This window comes from Labrus bergylta, chromosome 11, assembly GCF_963930695.1.
Source record: "Labrus bergylta chromosome 11, fLabBer1.1, whole genome shotgun sequence".
NCBI lineage: Eukaryota > Metazoa > Chordata > Actinopteri > Labriformes > Labridae > Labrus > Labrus bergylta.
The window spans coordinates 12,562,072-12,583,741 of record NC_089205.1 but is presented as its reverse complement, the minus strand read 5'-3'; the positions used below and the strand labels follow the sequence as shown (position 1 = coordinate 12,583,741).

Here is a 21,670-nt window from a genome sequence, read left to right as displayed (position 1 = left end):
TGTTCTTCAGTGCCTCCTTAAAGTCCGACCAATTAGAAACTATGTCCTTAGCTATGTAGCTTTCTCACTTTTTAATACATTTCTCCCCCAAATGGTTCAAGCATAAGTGGCTTTAGGGTTTACAGAGGAATACCTAACTTAAGTGGCTTACTGCTCACATAATCTGAAAGATACTTGATGCTCCCTAGACTGCACTGATGGATTCTGGGGATTGAAGTGCCAGTCACCCTGTCCTAGCTGTGAGAACGGAGGCTTCTGCAATAAGAAGACGGGTGTGTGTGAATGCAAACCAGGCTTCATAGGGATCGTCTGCCAAAACGGTGAGTATTAATATGTTTGAGACAGAAACATTTTCTTTAAAATAGGGTTTTGCCGTCATTACGATTTTATTTAACCCTCGCTTCAGACCCCTGACTCAATGTCATCATATCATACATTTAACAACACTGATCGACGTGAGTTTTGTCAGTGGCTATCGTTTGCTTTATACACAATCTTTGTACTGATTTTTTTAATAACTAAAGCCCTCTTACATTGCCTGTTGCAGAGTGTCCCCCAGGTTTCCACGGGCCAGGATGTTTGATGTCATGTTCGTGCCCCCCTGAGGTCACCTGTGAGCCACAGACTGGAAGCTGTGTCTGCCCTCCTGGCAAAACTGGCAACGACTGTTCAACATGTAAGAAGTGAAGAAAGACATTGTTTCATTTCAATTTTTAATTAGGTTTCAAAGTATATGTTTGCAGAGGAAAACGTAACATAACTACAACAAATATCAAAGCGTTTTGCCTAACCTAAATCATTTGTTCTCCTTCATAGCATGTGAATCTGGTTACTGGGGCCAAAGCTGCCTCAGTCAATGCCAGTGCAAAGAAATGTCTCTGGGCTGTGAACCTGTCAGCGGTCAGTGCGTGTGTGAGGCTGGATCCACTGGAGACCACTGTGAGAGGAGTGAGTTCACTTCTTAAACAACACTGCCATCTAGTGGAGATATCCCTTCTAACATCTTATGAGCTCATGTACAATACTGGAAGAGGATTTTTCATTTTATTATTTAACAATATTTAACTTTGGTTCGTCGTTTTCTCTCAAGAGACCGACTTGAATACAGATATGAGTTTTATTTTAACATTAAGCTGAATAAGTTCAAGGATGTAACCCAGGGGCCAAATCAAGCTCCAACCATGACACAACAAGAAGTTAGACCCTGTTCAAAGAGGGTTTGTTTTTAGCTTGCTGTATTTGGATAAACATTTTAGATTTAAAATACTGCTTTGACAAATGTCTCCTCACCTGCTTTCCCTCATATGTTTTCTGTGTTTAGAGTGTGAGAATGGCAGGTATGGTCAGGGATGCACCCAGCAGTGCCAGTGTCACAATGGAGCTCTCTGTGACCACGTGAGTGGAGCCTGTACATGTTCACCTGGATATGCAGGGACCTATTGTGAAAAAAGTAAGTTTTCAATGATTCCTGATGGTATCTTCTGTGAGAAGAGTGAAGGTGTACAACATGTTGTTGTTTTTTCATTCATAAAAATACAAAAAAAATGGTTTTAGAGACTGAGTTCCAGAGATGGGCTTAAAGTTGGGTTGGTGTTTTTTTTAGTAAATTCACAGGAACATAAAAGTTACTTTTAATGTTCACAAGGGTATATTTTGGGGGCAGCTGTGGCTTAATGGTAGAGTTGGTCGTCCCCTAAATAGAAGGTTGGGGTTCGATCTCCAGGCTCCAGCCACATGTCTAATGTGTCCTTGGACAAGACACCTAACCCAAATTTCCTCCCAATGTTTTGTCGGCGGCGTATGAATGGATTAGTTAATACTGATGGACACTTTACACAGCAGCCTCTGTCATCAGTAGTCAGAAGTAGTCAGAAGACTAGAAAAGTGCTGTACATGCTCAAGCCCATTTACCATTTATATTTTGTAAGTCCTGTGCATTTTTAACTGTTTTTTAATTTTGATCTTAGGAACATGTATATTGATTTGCTATTTTTTCCTCAAAGCTCATCTCAAAAGTAATCATAGATTATCTCTTCACTTACCCAAATCTCTCCCTCCATCATCTCCTGTTCTGTTTGCAGGTGTCTACCTGCAAACAGAACTCAAACTTAACATAACCCACTCCTGCTAACATATGCCAGCCTCCAAATTGTGAAGATTTTCTGCATTTCTTTAATTCACGACATATTAAATTGAGGAATGCGAGATCACGTTCGTTGGACATAACAAAGCAGCTTCGAGTGATCTGGGATTAAGAGTCTCATCCCCACCAACAGTAATACAATTCATCACATCTCCATTAAAGCAGTCTTTAACTCTTTGTACACCAGAGGGCGCTGCAGGACACTCCTCTGATTTTCTCATCTGTTCGACAGTTTCAGTGATTCACCGCGCAGATTCAATGAATCATCAGATTGTCTGTGTAATGTCGTAAGTGAAACCATAAAAAAAACACAAATCCCAGGATATAATTTGCATGAGTCACTCTGGGACAGATTGGCTGTATTTCATGTGTTACAGAGTCTTTACGTGCACCCTGCTAGAGCAAAGCCTTCATGTAAGTCATATCTTTCTCATCATAGGGATATTTTTACTGAACTACAAGAAGTAGGCTACGAGCAGACCATGAGTCTTAACAGTGTAATAGATTTGTTCTTGATTATAGTCTCTTGACTTGAAGTGGCCTCATGTTATTGCAGTGTAAGATTTAGTGTGAGAGTGCTACCAGGCCAGAAATTCATACCACCTCTGCAGCGTGCCGGGCATCGTAAATCATGGCTGTGTCACACTAGAACAGAGCTTCACATCCCCAGTCATAACAGTCTAATGGCCTCAGATGCAGACTTCGCTCTGATTGGACGTCGCCGTGGGGATACAGCTATCGTTCTGACCAGATTCTGTTTTCTGAGGGCCACCTCTCCTCAAACAGAGGTGTCCAGTTTCTCCATCTTCTGCTGGGCCTCTTCCTTCAGGAGACGTCAGGAAGAGGGTCTGTGCTTGTGAGAAGGACCAGATCTCTCTGGCGCATCTGTTTCATAGAATTCAGATGGAAAGAGATGACTTTCCATTTGAGTCTGAGACATTCTACGTGGGCGATATTCGTCCTCAGGCTGTTTTTTTTTTTTTGCAACATTTTCTGTTGAAATGACTGGATCTGCAACACTCTAAAAGCTTGTGACTAGAATAGTTTCAATGAGCATTGTTGAGGTTGATGGTAAACATTTCCGTCAAGCTTTGTTCGAGAAAAACAAGCTTTTGTGCTGACATGGGTCCTGAACAGTGGACCACGTCTTCAGTTAACGGGGATGCTGCTCCATTTCTGGTCTGCAGCTTTGATGTTTGCATTAAAATAAGCTTGTTTGGTCACAAGCAAAAAAGAACTCTGGTTTAACTGACATCCAACATCCGCGTTATTGTCAAAGAAACCGGGTTGTTTTGTTGTTGTTGTGTTGACCTCTTTCAGGGTATAGACCCTGAATAGCACCAGGAAGTTCTATTCTGTGTTGTCTCTATCCGCTCTACTTCTGTGGCCTGCTCTCCCTGGCTGTGTGGTCTCTGGACCTGCTTTATGGGCTGACAGCAGCAGCTCTTACACAACCAGGGATCTGGAAATAATCCTCCTGTCTCATTTAGTGTAGAGATGGAGTCTTTCAGTGATGGCACAGTGTGTGTCTATGTGTGTGTGTGAGAGTGTGTGTGTGTGTGTGGTGGACTGAATCCCTGTGTGTCTACCTGTAAACAAAGAGAACGAGAAAAGAGTCGTCACTTGCAAACACTTGCAGGCTCTGTGCTCATATCAGATGACAGATTGCCTCTCCGTGGTTAGTATGGAAACCAGACGCCCCCTGCTGGCATAAACAAAAATAAACTTTGCAAAACAGAAGGGTCATTAAAACCCTTGAAAATGTTGAAAACGTGTTGCTTTATTTTCGCCTTCCGCTTTTAAAAGAAGGGAAAGTGTCCAAACATATTGCACTTACTATAAGAAATCGAGTTTATTTTTAATGTGCCCTTTTCCTAATTAAAAATGGTGTTTAAGATTCCTGGGACATTTTTCCAGCAGGAGTGAAAGGTGTTGCCATGGTGTCAGAAAAACCGTCATAATAACAAACAATAGACAATTAAACAGTGATTTAGCCGCAGCACTACCACAGACCCTAATGTACAGCTGGATTAAAATGACAGCATCCTCAGTGGGTTGGCTTTAATAACATCGCAGCCTTAACCACTACAGAGGCCGGCGCAGACGTCATGCTGTCAGCGTGGGAACACAGAGACGGCCATGCCAGAAACTGCTGAGCAGGAAGGATACTTTCCCCAATTTGAGGCCTCGAGGCGAAAAATAACAGGAGGAGTGGACAGCATCATCAATTTGGGCTGAGGAGAGGGAGGGGGGAATGATGCATAAACCCCTGAGTACTGCCGCATTTAGAAAACACAAAACCACCGCGTTACACTTTTCTGTTGCACTCCTGATTTGTAGCTTCCTTTGGTGACACGCTCCACTGCTTTCCTTAAAGATAGACGACGTGTGTAAATGAAGTGCCAGCTGCTGCCATAATTGGGATTCAAACCCTCATCTGGCTCACTTACTACTGCAAAAGAAAACAGAAGAGAGAAGTATTTAGAATGTCTGTAAATCACTTGAGTTTTGATTTGTTTCCAGTGACAAATTTGAGCCATTAAAACATAGACAGTGAATAAACAGAGTCATTCTTTACTTCTCTGGTGAGGTCATGCTTACAGACAATATTTGCATCCCAGCGGTGGGAATCATTCATCCCAAAGCTGCTGACTTGGTGTTTGTGCACAGGCGGCCCTTATTTACCAATCTCTCCAAGTGTCAGTTGTTTCTAAACACACTTACACAACCTCTCAAGCTCTCCTTGAAAATAAGAAACAGACTCCCGTCCTTGTGTCGACAGCAATACTGTAGGTATACGTGCATGTGTGTATGTTTGTGTGTCTTTGGGCGGTGCAGTAACCTGGCTTTGTTTTGCAGTGTATTGGTGAGGCCTGTGGACTCAGCAGGTGCTCTAATTACCAGCTCTCTGTGCCCCCTCTGCCTCTCCCCCTAAAAAACGGGAATGGACTCAGAGCCGCTGTGGACTTTGATGTGGCCCAGATCCACCACACATGTGGGACATGAGCTCACTTAACGAACGCAGACCCCTCTGCAAATGAACAGCCACAGCATGGTGCTGCAATTTGATATTGGTATTTTCAGTAGGTGGTAAGACAGAGAGCGAAAGTAGGCGAGCGAGAGAAAGATAGATGCGGGAAAGAAGTAAAAGAAAAGTAGCTGGTATCTAAACCCTTTCCTCTCCTTTTTTTTCAAGAAGCTGCCACTTCTAACCAGTCGGATGTTTTATCTCGGCCCACAGTGTGCCCGGACGGCTTTTACGGTCTTGACTGTGGCCAGATGTGCGAGTGCAGGAACGGTGCCCGCTGCCACCACATCACAGGAGCCTGCCTATGCACCGCCGGCTGGGCAGGACCACACTGCATTCTGGGTAATGGAAGCCACATCATTAAAACGGGGTGTGAGGGAGGCCCTCGCTGCAGCCCATCACGACATCCTCTCCTTAAACTCAACTACGATGTGTTTGTGAACAATTATCTCTATAACGAGACTCTGCCCGATGACTTTTTTTAGGGATGGGTACGGGCGGAGAGAGGAGGGTGGATAAAAGTGCCCTCCAGCATGGACGACTTAATTGAGGTCTATTCTGGATAAATGCACCCACGTGTTTATAGTGATCAACATTAGGAGAGGGAGAAAGTAACTCAAAAGACTCTTTAGTAGAGAACCAATCAGTGTTCTCATGCTAAACTTCTTCATGCTGTTGTTTTAATGAAGCCAATGAAATGCCTGCTGCAGCTCTAAGTCTGTCATTCTGCAGTCTTATTCAAGACTTTCCTCTAGCTGCAACCATTTTGTGGTGCTCGAGTCAGCAGAAAGCCACTTGCATGACTTAATGATGCGTCTCTATCATTAGTGCATTTTCCTCCTACTAAGAGCACAAATACCATCTTGTACTTTGATCATTAGGGAGAAGTTCACAAGTTCAAGTGCTGCAAATATAGCTGCAGTTGCACCTGAAGTTGGTACTAAGTTGGGTGATTTCAGTGTGTGTGAATATATATTTATATATATATAATAGTTGTGTGTGGTTTGTTTTGTGCAGAATGCCCACAGGGTCACTTTGGGGAGCAGTGCAGTCAGACCTGTGGTTGTCAGAATGGAGCCAGGTGTGACCACATCAGCGGGCGATGCAGCTGCATGGCGGGCTGGACGGGGGTCAGCTGCCAACAGCGTGAGTAGCTCATCCCTCAGAGTGACAAACACCGTCAAATGTTTTCCTTCTTTTTCTTTTTCTTCAGAGACTTGCATTTTTTCTAGCTCATTTACTGTAAATGAATCCGTCATCACAACCATCCATTTTGCAAACCGAGCTGCCTTGTTTTTGGTAAATAAGGATGTAGTTTGTTTACTTTATTTTGTGCTTTGTCAATGTCGATTTACAGTCATTAAAGTTGCTGCAGACTCTAAAAAGTGTGATCTGATTGGATCAGAAAATGAATGTGTTACAGTGACTTTGTGTTTAAGCCTGCATTACAAACATTATCCTACATTTTTTAATCAAGGAGTCACAACTTAAATAGAAACGTGTGTGGTCATTTAAGCTGCTATCTAAAGATTTGACATGTTTGAGATCAAAAGAAGTTTCTTGCATATTCATATAAAACATGTGCACTTAGAAACAGAACAGCGTCTTCCTAATTAGAGTTGACTCAGCTGTCTTGTGCATCTGTTTTAGTGCCATAACACATGATGGTAACTGATTAATAGACATGGCTGGGTACTGAAATAAAGGGCTTTGAGTTCATGTATTATGACTTCTAACTTTTTGAAGACCTACAAATATTGTGTTTTAATTCAACACTTACTCGTGTCTTTGACTTCAAAGTGGTAAATGTGTCTGTGAATGCAGCCTGTCCTCCAGGACAATACGGGGAGAACTGTAACGGCAGATGTCTGTGTCATAACGGAGGCTCTTGTGATGGCGTTACTGGACATTGCTCCTGCTCACCCGGCTGGACAGGAGCTGCCTGTGAGTTAGGTGAGTCCAACAGTACTACTCCCAAACAATTTTTTGTAAACCTGTCCTTGTCTTCACAGTCATACTGTATATCTATATATATATATATATGAAGTTTTCTTTCCCCTCTCTCCTAGAGTGTGAGGAAGGACGTTATGGAGAGAACTGCACGCAGGCCTGCCGCTGTGTGAATGGCCGATGTGACAGAGTGGCGGGAAGATGTGTGTGTCTGCCTGGCTGGACAGGAGAGCTCTGTCACACAGGTGACTATACCTGAACGTTACATCATGACTGTTGCATGACAGTCTATTAGTACACAGTGTTACCTGAAATCTGTTTTTCACCTGTCCCAATGACATGTCTAGATACATAGCGGACCTGTTATCCAGTAATCTCCATCTATTTCTTACTGACGATGACGATTCTTTCTCCTGCAACCCTAACACTTTCTGTGTCAGAACAATTTGTTCATTTAAGCCTCTGTTAAATAAGCATGAAACCTTTTTAAAACATTATGTTCTTAGACTGAACACAAACGATTGTGTGTTTTGTCTGAAGCCTGTTCTAAGGGATTCTTTGGAGAGGGCTGTGAGCAGCGGTGTGACTGTGTCCATAGTTTGAGTTGCCACCATGTGACGGGCCGCTGTGAGTGTGAGCCAGGCTGGAGAGGAGCCAGCTGTGACAAACGTAAGTGTATAGGGCAGAAGAAATAGCAAACGGAATGAAACGGGGAATAGAGGAGCTTTGAACATTGGGATAGACGGAGTATGTGTGTTCCTGCGTGTGTATATTGAACCCCTCAAGCCTGCTTTCCGGGGTCCTGCGGTGCTTCCTGTGGCCGACAGTTTGACTGCCAGGATAGGGTGTCCTGTCACCATGAGACAGGGAATTGTGGGTGCCATGCTGGCCAAACCTCACAGGGCCTGGCTGTGAAAAAGGTAAGGGTGGACATAAAAGCCTCGTTTCCACCAAGCGGCCCGGGTTTGGTTCAGTACAGTTTGGTACGGTAAACGCTGGTCTTACTTGTGTTTCAACAGCCAACCGCATCCTTATTTGTTAAACGGAGCGCAAGCCAGATGGAGATAGCCACGTCCGCTATGTAAATAGTGTGACATCATAGCAGCCTGACACAGTGTAGTCCGCTATAAATTAAGTTCAAAGAAGAAGAAGAATGGGACACAGTAAACAAACGGGACCCTTTAGGGTGGGATCGGTACCCTTGGCACCCCAACAGAAGGGTACCAAAAAAGTAGGACGGAACGGATCCCTTATTTTGGTACCATTCCCACCTTTAGCGGTGGAAAAGCCAATAAATGGGTATGGTACCAAACCAAACTGAACCAGACCGCTTGGTGAAAACGGGGCTGAAGTGTATCTCGGCAAAAGCCTGGCAACTAGTCTGCAGAACTACAAATATTTCCCTCATTAAATTTTGTTTTTTAATGGTTAGGATGAATGATATGATAGCTCCATAGCGTATCTTTTTTATGTGCTTAATTTTAAATCTCTGAAACTTTAGTACCTCACATAAGCCCTGACACATTGTTTCGAGCACTTGTACACATTCAAAACCATTTTGCTGACATGTGTACCATGTCGATAGAAGCACTGGAGGCAAGGCATCATGGGAGTAAAGACCAAGATAAATAACCAAGTATCATTCTCTTAACACTGATTAAAATGTGTTTTTCCAGTCATCCTCCAGGGAAAGATTATCATAAATTCCATTCCAAGAAACGCACTCTACTCTAGGACTGTCACAGAAATGAACGCTAATATTTCATTTATTTAGACCGTACCATTTAGGACTCTGGACAAGCAGCTTTGCTACACCCTTCTTCTGTAGTGCCTAACCACCTCAGCTCCCTTCCTCTCCTCATTCACTCCCTAGACATCTGATAAACGTTACACACCAGTTGCCAAGTAAAACAGAAGGCATTGTTTTTGTCTCCTTGGCGGCGGATAAGGGCTTTTGGAAGGCAGACATGCATAATGACAGCAGCGTAATTGCCTCTTTAGTCTGGAGTTCTTTCTTATCTGTCCCCCACGCTGCCTGCTGCTGCCTGACTGAGTATCTGAGTGCTGCGGTCTCACCCCAAAACATGTTCGGTTCACAGATTCATCTTGTTCGCTATGACTGATCGTCTATAGACCCCATTCATTATTGTGTGATGAGAGTTTGCGTATGTATGCAGAAGAGGGTGTGTGAAAGAATGTCTTCTCCCAGTCCATCTGGGTTTTGGGCACCAGGGGAAGTTGTTGGGAGTTTGGTTTTTGTTACCAGTCAAAGCTGAATGTCCCAGTATGTCCACAGAGTAATCTGAAGAGAAGAAAGGAAAAATGGCTCGCCTGCAAACTACTGAGTGTTTAAAATGATGTTTCCATAATTTCATCAAAACGAGACGTAGCTGTACAATTTTACAATTTAAAATCATGTTGTGGATTTTGTGGTTTTTCATTCATGTTTGTTATCCTAGGGATACAAGAAGCATGTTATAAACTTTTGTTCCACAGCTGTACCTGTGTTCAAATAGTTGCTTGTTGCTTGAATTGTTTTACTTTTAAAAGCCTGATAACGTACAGTCATTTTTCTGATGTACTTCAATGATCTGAAGACGGCTTTGATTGTCTCAATTGACTCAAATGAATTCAGTATTTCGGCTATCTCATAAATGTTTCTCAAACTCACTTTAAGACTTGCATGTGGGCTTACATTTCCAAGCTGGTCATTGTTTTGTGCGCATATGTATGGTTTTGCAAAGAATAAAAAACATATTTCTGGATTTCAAAGATCAAGTGTTATTCAAAAATCCTGTTGTCCGTTATAACTACAAGCTGTTGAACATTATTTGTCTACTTTAAACTTTAGTATTTGTGTTTTCACCCCAATTTCTTAACTTGTTTATATTATGTGCAAAAGTATGTTTTTTTGCACAACCAAAAACCTGTTTCATATCTGACTAGCTTTACTTCGACTTAGAAAACTGTATTCATCCCAGAGGGTTTACTAAAGTTGTGGGACGCCTGTTAACGTCATGAGCATGTTCAGAAGGACAATCCTGACCAGAATTATATTTGCATGTTCAATCGTTTAATAATTTGTTGATGCGAAAATGAATAACCCTGCATGTTGAAAAAGGTTTTGGTGAGCATTTTAAATAAAGAATTAGAGCAAAATTCTCAAGATAGAACACAAAAATTGAATGATGCAGGTCCTCGTTTCAAAGAGCAAACAGATCAATGATCTATGCCTCTAAAAGTTCACAGAATTGACCTTGTAAATCAAATTCCCACTTGTTTCTATATCTAAACAAATTCTCTCTGTATGTTTTTTTTCTCAGCCTGCCCTGCCGGCGTGTTCGGGCTGAACTGCAGCCAGCTGTGTGAATGTTCAGGAGACCAAGAGCTGTGCCACCCTGTGACGGGGAAATGCAGCTGCTTTCCTGGTTATTACGGGGCTCGCTGTGAGCAGCGTAAGTCATGATTGATGGTGAAACGTTCATATATTGTAACCAGTGTGCTGTTTCTTTAAGAGCATAACAATGACCTCTTTCTTTGCCATGGTTTGTCTCAGGGTGTCGAGTAGGGACTTTTGGGCCAAACTGTAAGTCCAGATGTAGTTGCATCAACGGTGGTCGCTGTGACTTCAGGACGGGGACCTGCTACTGCACTCCTGGGTTCATTGGAGCAAACTGCAGCTCAAGTTAGTGAAGAAAGCAGCACCTGTTTGTAGAGATAAATGAGTCTTGTCTTACTTCATTGTCTTGATAGTAATTAGGTATTGTTATGGAGGTGTTGGTCCTTTAGGTCTCCTTTGTGTTTTATATGAACTTCTGATCAACAGTGATTTTAGACTACAAACAGGGCCTATGAATTGATGACATTTATCTTCATTAATCTATGATTTGAACTCATTTTTGTGAATGAAAATCTGTTTATTTCACTCAGGTTGCCCGAGTGGTTACTATGGAAAGGACTGTGCTAAGCTGTGTTCCTGTGGGGAGGGAGGACAATGCCACAAAGTGACTGGGAGATGTATCTGTGCCCCTGGTAGGATGGGACAGTCCTGCCAACAAGGTAACACTCTGCTTGTTTTGATTTATTAACACTTGCTGAGATACCGTGTCACCCCAAACCGTGTTGTTTATGACGATCAATCAGTTAAAAGTTTAATTTGTACTCTTTATGCCTAAATGAAATATTGAATGGCAATTATTTGTTCTGTGCTGTTGTAATTAAACACAAATTAGGTCAAATTAAAAAAAAAAAAAAAACTGTATATACTACTAAAATACAGTTTGGTTCAGAGTAATCTAATTTGAAATAATAAGTTTAAAGCAAAGAGATTGCTATCTGACACCATCTTTTAAGGCAAGGAGGCAAACAAATCTGATAATTAACTTAATGAAATTAATTATTTAATTTTCAATAAATTAGTTTTACAGATATCACATAGGATCTTTAATGGATTATTTTCCATAAAACCTTTTCTTGAGTCATCATTGAGCCTGATTTGTATCAGACGAGAACCAACGATGAACTCTTCAGAAAAAGGACAAACTGCAAAGTGAAAACCGGCCACCAAATGAGGGAGCATTTTGGAACATTTTCTCTCTGCATATTAAGTAACAAATTCTCCACTTCCTCTGTGCGAGGCCTCTGATGATCACAGGGCAGTTTTCTCTGGAAAAACAGAGGCAGAATTGGTGATTTTCTTATCGGTCCCATTATCAGCGGCTCTGCTACAATGCAAGTGGGGATTTCCACCGCTGCCTGTGTTAAACGTTCTCGTCTTTAGCCTCCTGCCTCCATGTTCTTGGACACACCGCCTCTTAAGTTCCTCTTGTTGAATGTTTACAGAAACCTATAAGTAGCTCGTTCTCCGTGTTCCGTGTCGCTGGATTTGGCGAGGAAGCACACAAATAAACAGGGGGAATGAGGATAGCTTGCTTATTGTTTTCTCAATCTAAATTACCCAGAGAAACATGATTATTCTTTTATATCAGTGCCAAATTAGACTACTTTGCCTTCTCTGTAATGACCCTGTTGCTTAACACTTAATGTGGGGAGCACAATCTTGTGTGTGTGTTTGTGTGTGTGAAAGAGACAGAACAGAGGGACGCTGTTTCTGTGTGTTGTCTGTGTGGTGCAGTTTTAGTGTGACAGAAAAGCCAGTCGTCCTTTTTTTTTTTTTTTTGTCCTGATATGGTTTGAATGTTTCTACAGCATGTCCTAGGGGGCGCTATGGCCTGCAGTGCAGACACACATGCAGCTGTCAGAACGGGGGTTTGTGCGACCCTGTGGATGGGTCCTGCAAGTGTGGATTGGGCTGGACCGGACCTCGCTGTGAGACAGGTACAAGTGCACAGATAAACACAACAGGAAATGATCTGATCTAATCAATACAGTGCTCCATTCATGGGAAATCAGACACTTGAAAACAACAACAAACAGCTGAAGTATAAAGAAAGCCCCTCAACACTCTGCCAGGAAGCAATATGAATATTCTAATGGAATGCAGCCAACCTTAATGCAATTCAAACACACCCCTCACAGAATTGCTGTCATTAGCTAGTTAAGTGCAAGCTCACCCTGATTTGTTTCTTGATTTAGGGGCGACTTTGGCTTAATGGTAGAGTCAGTCGTCCCTCATGCGGAAGATCAAGGGTTCAATACCCAGCTCCTGCAGTACGGTGTCAAGTTAATACTGATGGACACTTTACATACAGTAGCAGCTTCTGCCATCAGTGTATGACTGTAGAGTTTAAAAAGTACAATACAAGCCCAAGTCCCTTTACCATTAAGTTGTCACATGTTTTTTTAAAGAGCTAAATACAAAGTAGGGCAATTACAGGCAGAGATCAGACACATATATCTAAAGGAACATTTCATTTGAATTATTGTGGCGGCTTAAGATTAAAAAATGCCGCACAGAGACTTAGTGGGCTTGTACCTGTGACTCCAAAAGTCCAGATATGTTTGTAGATTTATAAAACCAAAAAAAGGGAAAAAGTATTTCTAAACAAAAGGTCCAGAGATGATGATGATAAAGGTGATGATGATAAGATAACAATGACGGTCAACAGAAAATATTTCAAACTCACTCAACCCCTTTGTCTAGTCTCCCGCCACCCCAAATTCACAGGTGAAAATAAAGTAAACCACGCCCACTGCTTATTACCAGAAATAATAAAACACCCATAAAAGGAGCAAAATATAACAAATAATCAACTGAGGCAAAAATACACATTATGGCTTCTACATTGATATTGTAAAGATCAACATTTGTTATTTTAAACAAAATTTGAATCAGAATAGTTTTTTTAAAATTGTGAAACTGTGTCTTTGTGTGTGTAGCCTGTTCATCTGGAAGATATGGTCCTGACTGTGCACACAACTGTTCCTGCCTAAACAATGGGACCTGCGACCGGCTTACTGGCTCCTGCAGCTGTACTGCTGGATACTACGGCCACTCCTGTCAACACAGTATGCAAACACTCACTTATAATACAAAACGAAGCTTGATGAAAAGGTTACCAGCAGTCTCTGTGACACTGCTGTTAAATGCTGTCGATATGTGAAGATCGTTGACTTGAATCAAACTCGTTACACCGTGATTTCTTGTCATTTCTAATTCTGAAACAATAAACCATGGATTCAGTTTCTTGTGTGTCCCATAGGTTGCCCTTCTGGATTCTTTGGAGTAAACTGTGTCCATACGTGTGACTGCAAAGTGGGGCAGACATGTGACCATGAGACAGGCCAATGTGTGTGTCCACCAGGCTACCATGGGCCACAATGCCAAACGCGTGAGTTTATTCGAACACCTCTGGGCATGATGTGTGGAAGATATAAAAAATTAAATAAAAAAACTCATCCAATTAGTCAAGTTTTCAAAGGTTTTTAAAATATTTACAGTGAAACTTCAAGCATGAAGACAGAAGCGTTTGCACACATGAATAAACAGGCTCCTGGATGGCTCACTGCAGCAGAACACAGACAGAAATGAGCATACATGAATTCAGGATTTGGTGTGAGTGTGCTCTGGCAGACAGACAGACAGACAGGGCTGGCAGGTAGGTGGGCAGGAAAGCAGACTGGTTATTTGATGAGAGACAGGTGTTTCCTGACTGCTTAATGCATTCCTGTTACATCCTTGTGCCCTCCTACCTGCTCTCGGGGCTCTCAGCCGCAGTGTGAGGGCCTAAATGGCCACTTCAGTCCCAGCAGGAGATGTGAGTGAGCATTGCAGAGCAGCTGTAAAGGCAGCCACAGGCTCCACCGACACACAAGGCTTTTAAATGTATGTCTCTGTGTTGAGAAGTGTGTATGCAGATATTCATCACAACATGCACTTGTGAAGTTGATCTGTATGAACTTGCACTTTGTGTGGTGGTGTACTTTTTTTGTACTTAATCGTAGTCACATGGATTCATGCAGACAGTAGACAGCAAACAGACAAAAATCCTGATGGTATTTGTCCAATTAAATGGCAGGAAGGCAAAACAAAGCACACGTAGCAGCTTGTTCCTATGGTGAAGTGGGGTTGTTAACAACATCTCTGTTGCTGGTATTCTCTGATGCTCTCATCTTATTTTAATTTCCTGCTGTCGGCAGGACAGTCCCCTGACTTGTTGTCTGGTTAGCTGTCTTCCATCTGCCTGAACGCATGTCGACTCAGAAATAATTTTATGTTCCATTTAACATTTAGAATCTTTAATAAAGGAAAAAGGTTATAGAGCTGTTTACCATCAAAATGTTTGTCAAAAGGTATGAGATAAATGTATGGGTTTGTTAACATAGACTTTATTTTACCAGTAAATTCCATCCTTTTTTTATTTTCTTTCTACAAAGTTTATAAATGAGCCAAAAGCCCACCCTTGTTGCTATCTATAAGAATGAGGGCGAGGCTTGTGATAAAAACGATGAAAAGGCTCATAAATAGAGTAATAAAAGCTCATGTGTATGTGTGTATCTGTGTGTGTTTTTTTGTTTTATAGGGTGTGATGCTGGGAGGTTTGGATTGGGCTGTGGACAGTCATGTGACTGTAATGGTCAGGCCCCATGTGACCCAACATCCGGACAGTGCCTCTGTCCTCCAGGAAGGACGGGGCAGAGGTGTGAAAAAGGTAGAGGTCACATTCAGGGAACCGAACTTCATCAGAAGTGTTAAAGGAAATCAAAAGTAGATGCTTACATTCAGCAAACCCTTCTTCTATCAATGTGAGTCTGTCCTGCAGAAGTGCTTTCCTTGATTTGATCTCTCCCTCCCTTCCACTCTGTCTCCTCTGTCTCAGACTGCGGAGGAGACCGGTTTGGTCCTGACTGCTCCCTGCCGTGCCACTGCTCCCTCAAGGCTCGATGTGACGGGCTGAGCGGACGATGTCTGTGCCCGCTCAGCTGGCTGGGTCCCACCTGCAGTGAAGGTAAACCTAAACTTTCATAGACACACACACACACTCTACCTCTCTCTCTCTGTCTAGGGTTGCCAGGCTAACGCTAACACAGACACACATACACTTAAACACACTCACAAGGTCACAGGCTGTAAAGCTGAAGCAGCTTTGGGGAAATACTGTGTCATGAAGTGAGCGAGGCTGAGCCCCATCACTCCGTGTGTCACCCTGTCTCCCTCAATAGCTGCTCCTGTCTCCTGACAGTTATTTTAATCTGCACCCAGCATGACGCTGGCCTCCAGGCTGTCTTCGTTTTACCTCCTCAAAGCCAAGCCCATGGGAGTCTACGTACCAGTTACTTCTCTTCCAAAAAAAACCCCCAGAACATTTGCTTTTGATTTTCGAATAGTGCTGATGTCCTCTTGCTTTTTCCTTCTTCTCCTTTTCAGCAGTTTTGCACCAAACAGCAGGCTCGCTGAACTCCTCTGTGTCTCAGAGAAAGAGAAGGGCAGGCAGCAAAACCACATAACCTATGCAGAGGTGCAGACTCCTAACTGGATGTTCAAACTCCGGGGTTTGGCTCTGTGGAGCTTTAAACTGATCATCTTGGTAAAGGTGATGTTTGCAATGTGATGTTTTTGTGAAAGTGGAGCTCAGCTGTCAAGACCTGGCGCTCCATCACTGAGCCTGGAGCTGGAGATTTTCACCCAGGACATGGACCTGAAATGTGAGGGGCCTCAAAGGACCAGAAACCCCTGGATCTCCAGGGAAACACAGACTTCTACACAAATACCTTTATGAACGTTGCAAATTGGAAGAGGCTGATGTCACTCCAGTTTGACTTTGTAGTTTTCTTTGTTAGAGGCATTTTGAAAACGACATGTCAAGACCTTCTTCTCTCTTCACTGAAGAGCCTTTACAACCAGCCCTTCCTATGTGTGTCCCCAAAAAACATCCTATTTAGCACATTGGAATAGCAAGCATTTCTCTGATGACAATTAAATTCATCTTCAACAGATTTAGAGTTTATGGGGACTCATTTTCTAAAAAAAAAAGAAAAACAAATCCAGAGGAAACTGCAAAGGAAGACAGCAATAATACAGCCATTATACCTTAATACTAAACATAAATATATATATTTTTTAACTTAGAGTGGAACTATTGACTGAGAAAATTCAAAAGGTTTAAAGGCTGAACGTTGCTTTGTGTTAATTACACACTGGACCAGGATTGGCATGTATGACACCAGACCCATTAATGGTCTGCATGTCCTTCTATCCCACCGAAGCCCGACACAGTTTAGGTAGATGGCTGTCCAACATGAGTCCGGTTTCTGTTTGAGGTTTCTGCCTGTTTAAAGGTAAAAAGCACATTCTGTACAATTTCACTTCCCCACTATAAAAATAGATGAAAATGTGTCCACCAATAATTCAAAGATAACAGTGTTCAAATCATTAAATCGAAGTTTAATGATTTGGTAAAGCTAATCAAATCTTATTTATAGGGTAGGGGGGTCTTTGTTATATTGAATACAACTTAATCAAATGAGTGAATTATTTTTCCTTTACATATCAAGTCTACTATCCTGTTTTCCCCCCTGGATTAGAATTTGTTGATAAAAGTTTTTGTTCTGATTTCACATATTCATATTCAACCTGTAGATTTTACAACTACGGGATCCTTTCATAAGAATGGACTCCTTTTGAGTGATTTTGTTGTCAATACAACTGTCCATAATACATCTGTGTAGTCTTTCTATCTATACGTTTTTCTGTGGTTGTTTCTGAATTTAACATGATCAGGTTACCATAAAGAGGCTTTCACACTCTCTCCTTATTGGCGTTGATCACGGGTGTGCTGGTTGTGAAATACAATTGGAGAAACTTGCATGCTTTGCACTTCTTGTTAACTGAGTCAGCAGCTGATGCAGAGATTTGAAGTGTTATGGAAAATGACACAATTGATGTAAATACTTTAGCTGCAACACCTTTCAAAAGATAAGGTTTACAATTCTACAATCACAGCTGTTAAACATTTAGCCTAATGTGCTTTTGGTTTTAATGAGGTGTTCTTTTCTTTGTGTCTGTATCATATCTCAGGTCAGTGAAATCTTTATGAGCTGTAACCTACTGTTCTTATATATATATATATATATATACGGTCACAGTATGTCTGTATAAAATTGCAAAACACATTTTTTTCCCCTGACTGTGTCTTTATAATTTTCTGTTGAATTTTGTCTAAATAAAATGTAGGAGCCGTGAACAAAACAAACAACTGGAAAAACCTGTTGACACCCATTCTTTTAGAATTTTTGCTTTGAATGGAGTGTAACATGGTGTGATGGGAGAAGTAAGGTGTTGGAAGGAAAAGAGGGGGAGAGAGGTTTCAGCTGTCACTGAGACCTATGGGCTCCCGTGTGTGGATATGTCACTGCGCTGGGCTACAACCAGACGTCCCTCATCAGCCAGAGGGGGTCAAGCATTAAGAGCACGGTGTAAGGTGTGTGTAAGTCCCTGCTCCTGTGTGTGTGGTTCCATTGTCCCAAAAGCATTTTTCAAGTGCGTTGGAGCATTTTCTCCTCCATCGGCCAAAGGCGGCTCTGGTCTGGCAGAGGCAGGCAGGTGCCTGGACTGAACATGCACCCCCCCCCCCACACACACACACACACACATCCAGCATCCCTGGGGTGAGTGATGGGTGAACAGTCTCAGCAGCAGAGGACGAAGCCCCTCCCACACCCACTCTCCGGTGTGGCTGATGGATGGGGGGGCCGCTCCCGCTCGCCCTGTGTTGTGACAGGCAGCAGATGTTCTCCAATAATGTTTATCGGCCAGGCCTTCATCTTCGGATGACACACACCTGTTTCCAGTCAAACAGGCCTAGAGAGGCCATCCATCCGTGGAGCTCTGGGTGGCCACTGCATCGCTGCATCAGCCCCTCATACAAACGCTGGGTGCCACAGCAGACAAGGGTGCTACAAATGAAGATCTCGCAAGCCCAAAAACTCTTGTACTGAAAAGAAAATGTATGCAGAGGGCTTACAGGGAAAGGAGCTGATTCAGCCATCATTTGTTTGACAACCTCTGTACTTTGGTAGCCACTTTGGTCTCATTATAAGTGTAAAAACAAAGATAGTCTTTGTGCTTAAAGGGTTGTGCAGGGAAAAATTGGCCTAGTGTATGCAATGCAGGCTTATCAAGATTAAACTAGAGCGAAAAAGGGTGCAGGAAACTGTCGATGAAATAGCCCGTAAAAAGTCAGATCTCATCATGGGTACTTTTTCGCCCTAATTAAGCATATGCCACTCTTTGCCAAGCAGATTCTATCACTCTACTACCATAGCTTCACGTCCCAGAGATAATTTCTGCCCCTCTGCATTGAACCACAACTCCCAGAAGGCCACACAGTTTTGAACTCTGGCTGATGAAGCTGTCGGATCAGATAAAAAAAAAAAAAAAAAAGACTGAGAGATGGAAATCATTTCAACACGTCTTGCACCATTTGTACAGTTGTTGCTTGGGAAAATAAATGTGAACGCTGCAAAAAAAGATGGGTATCAAGGAACTCTCCCACACTCTGGATGTGAAGTCATCTTCAGTTTGATGTGTCAGCATGAAATGATGTCACAGTATATATACATATAACATATAAGTATATAAAAATGTTTTTCCAATAGGTACAATTTTAAAATCAAACTATATTAAGGTAGGTGCAGTTTGGAATACTCACCACTGGATGGCGCTCAATGTGAAAAAATAATGAGCCAATGGCCTGATGTAAATTCTAATAATAAGTAAATCAGACTGCCTGACAGTGAGTCATACATGTTTTTGTTTTATTGCACTAGCAGGAGAAAACCCCAATCTTCTTCTTGATGAGCTTCTTTCTAATCTTCTCCATGAGCAAAGAATGAGATGATTTGAGCAGCAGGCTCCAAGTGGTTCTGCCACCACGCCTGTCCTGATTACACTCGTCATATTAAAACCATGTGCACGACCGCTCCACTCTGTCCCGGTCTGTTCTCGAGACTGTTCTGAGTGTCCATCAATAACACTAATGACCCGCAGCCTCCAGGGGGAACAACAAACAGTGTAATGATGAAACCACAACCTTAAGCTCTGCTGCTCTCTAAAAGGGATAGGGCATGGGAAGGGGAAATGAAGATGAGCAGAGAAGAAGAAGGCACAGTGCTTCACACAGACACACACACACACACACACACACACACACACACACACACACACACACACACACACACACACACACACACGCACACACACACGCACACACACACGCACACACACTGAAGTGAATTCAGCGTAGGAGTGCTACCAGGACTGTAAACACAACAAAAACTTGATGTGATGAGTCGTGGAGTCCCGTCCCCCCAACACACTTTCCACTTATGCCAAGTGTTACCCAGTACTACATTATACAACCCCCCCCTCCCACTAATCTCCTCACCTCTCCTCATGGGCTATACACTCCCTCACCAAAATGTTTCCCCTGGCGTCTGAGTCAGCACGGGTGCCAAGTCAATCATTGTGAGAGCTGCCAGCTGTGATGGCCCGTCTCTCTTCCTTTGGGGGTGTGATGTATGTTCCAGTGAGGGGAGCGAGGCAGTTACATGCCACACAGGGTTGGCAAAGGAGAGGAAAGGGAGGTGAGGGTGAGGAAAGGAAAGACGGAGGGGAGGAAAGAAAAAGTGGACAGTGGCGGAACAGGAGCCATAATGAGGTCTGATGGATTCTGAGGCTGTGCCAGCTGCCCCATTAGCTGAGTGGCTCCGGGCCCCTGTGAGCGGTGCCCACAGTGTGCCCACCCGTCCACACGCAAACACAAACACACACACACACAGTCAGGACACAGCAGCTTGGGGATCGAGCTCCTTTGACACACACATTTCACATTTACCTAGAACTGATTGCACTGACTAATGCACTCTCTTTCTGTCCGACTTCCTCAGCTCTTTGAACACACATACACGTACACACACAAATGCACACACACCCAGGGCCTTGCCAGCCACACTTCAATACACACTGAGCCCTTTATGAAAAGCTCTGGGTTAATGATGGCAATAACTCGTCCCAGCGTGTTGATTAAGTGTGAGAGGATACATGGGTGACACTGGCATCTGCTAATCAACACTGATCAAACCAGCACACACACATCAGTTAAATGTGTATCTGCCAAACCCACTTATGCGCCCTCCTTGCATACAAAGGCTTCATACACACTACTGTCTATTCATGATATTTTGGTGTTCTTTCAAGGGGCTGTGCCTTTGGACTTTTTTTTGTCCGTGATGCAATTACAAAGGCGATTTGAACTGCAGCGTGGGCGGGGCCAAAGAGGGGTGGTGGCAGAATCATCCAGCTAAGTGACTTCCCAGATGTAGTCAAGGTGTAATTCTTGTTTGTTAAAAGCTAGTTGAAGGGTTGTTTCTACATTGTTTTAATTGTGCCTGAGTACATGAGTTATTTCCCTTTTGGATAATCCCCGTGTCGATAACAGGAAAGACCTGTTTCTCAAGGCTATATAATTTTCTCGCTCGTATTTTGCTCCTCAGTTGCACTTACAGTATTACATAAATATTTTGGAGCACATACATTAGACATGCATTGCAAAAATAGAAGTCATTAGCATAACAAGGACAAAAAAACAACTTTTCTTTCATTTCTGCTCCATAGGAACCTGTATGCTAAGAAGTTCACCATGTCAATGTACAGTTGAAGATAGCATTGCTACAAACCTCTAAATTACCTACTTTACCAACTAACTTGGAGAAAAGTGATGATTTGGAATGACCTCTGACATGTTCTCATGACCATTTTGGTTGAAATTTGTCCATAATAGCACAGGTGGCAAAATTCATACTCAGGACCATTATCACTTCCACTCCATTATGTTCCAGGCCAACACCATCACTGCAGCTGACCTCATCAAAGCTGGACGACCTGTGCTGACCTCATCAACACTTCATGACCTCTGGTGACCTCATCAAAGCTGGACGCCCCACTGAGCCCTGAGGGCTGACGACAGGCCCTAAGAAAACACCCCATCCATTAGGGTGCCAGGAGCACTGTAAATGTGGAGTGTCAGCGCCAGCCATCTTCACTGTCATGCCCAATTCTCCAACCCCCCACCCGAGCTGGTTGGCGGACA

General features: G+C 42.9%; 1 protein-coding gene across 8 annotated transcripts in view; it reads left to right on the top strand.

Moving 5' to 3' along the window:
• megf6 (multiple EGF like domains 6) overlaps positions 1-17,693 on the top strand; it is a 75,354-nt gene extending 57,661 nt beyond the window's left edge. Inside the window, exons 20-37 of one of the 8 annotated variants that reach the window (XM_065960049.1) lie at positions 189-320; positions 548-676; positions 817-948; positions 1,322-1,450; positions 5,340-5,513; positions 6,189-6,317; positions 6,972-7,124; positions 7,241-7,366; positions 7,662-7,790; positions 10,445-10,576; positions 10,678-10,806; positions 11,052-11,180; positions 12,330-12,458; positions 13,461-13,589; positions 13,784-13,912; positions 15,104-15,232; positions 15,401-15,529; positions 15,952-17,693. In XM_065960049.1, coding sequence (XP_065816121.1) covers positions 189-320; positions 548-676; positions 817-948; positions 1,322-1,450; positions 5,340-5,513; positions 6,189-6,317; positions 6,972-7,124; positions 7,241-7,366; positions 7,662-7,790; positions 10,445-10,576; positions 10,678-10,806; positions 11,052-11,180; positions 12,330-12,458; positions 13,461-13,589; positions 13,784-13,912; positions 15,104-15,232; positions 15,401-15,529; positions 15,952-16,028 — 2,345 coding nt within the window. In that variant the 3' untranslated portion in view covers positions 16,029-17,693. Of the gene's footprint in view, positions 1-188; positions 321-547; positions 677-816; positions 949-1,321; positions 1,451-5,339; positions 5,514-6,188; positions 6,318-6,971; positions 7,125-7,240; positions 7,367-7,661; positions 7,791-10,444; positions 10,577-10,677; positions 10,807-11,051; positions 11,181-12,329; positions 12,459-13,460; positions 13,590-13,783; positions 13,913-15,103; positions 15,233-15,400; positions 15,530-15,948 lie in introns of all 8 variants that reach the window. The other 7 variants (XM_065960051.1, XM_065960050.1, XM_065960048.1 and 4 more) reach the window with 7 other exon arrangements.
• Positions 17,694-21,670: the final 3,977 nt, after the last annotated feature.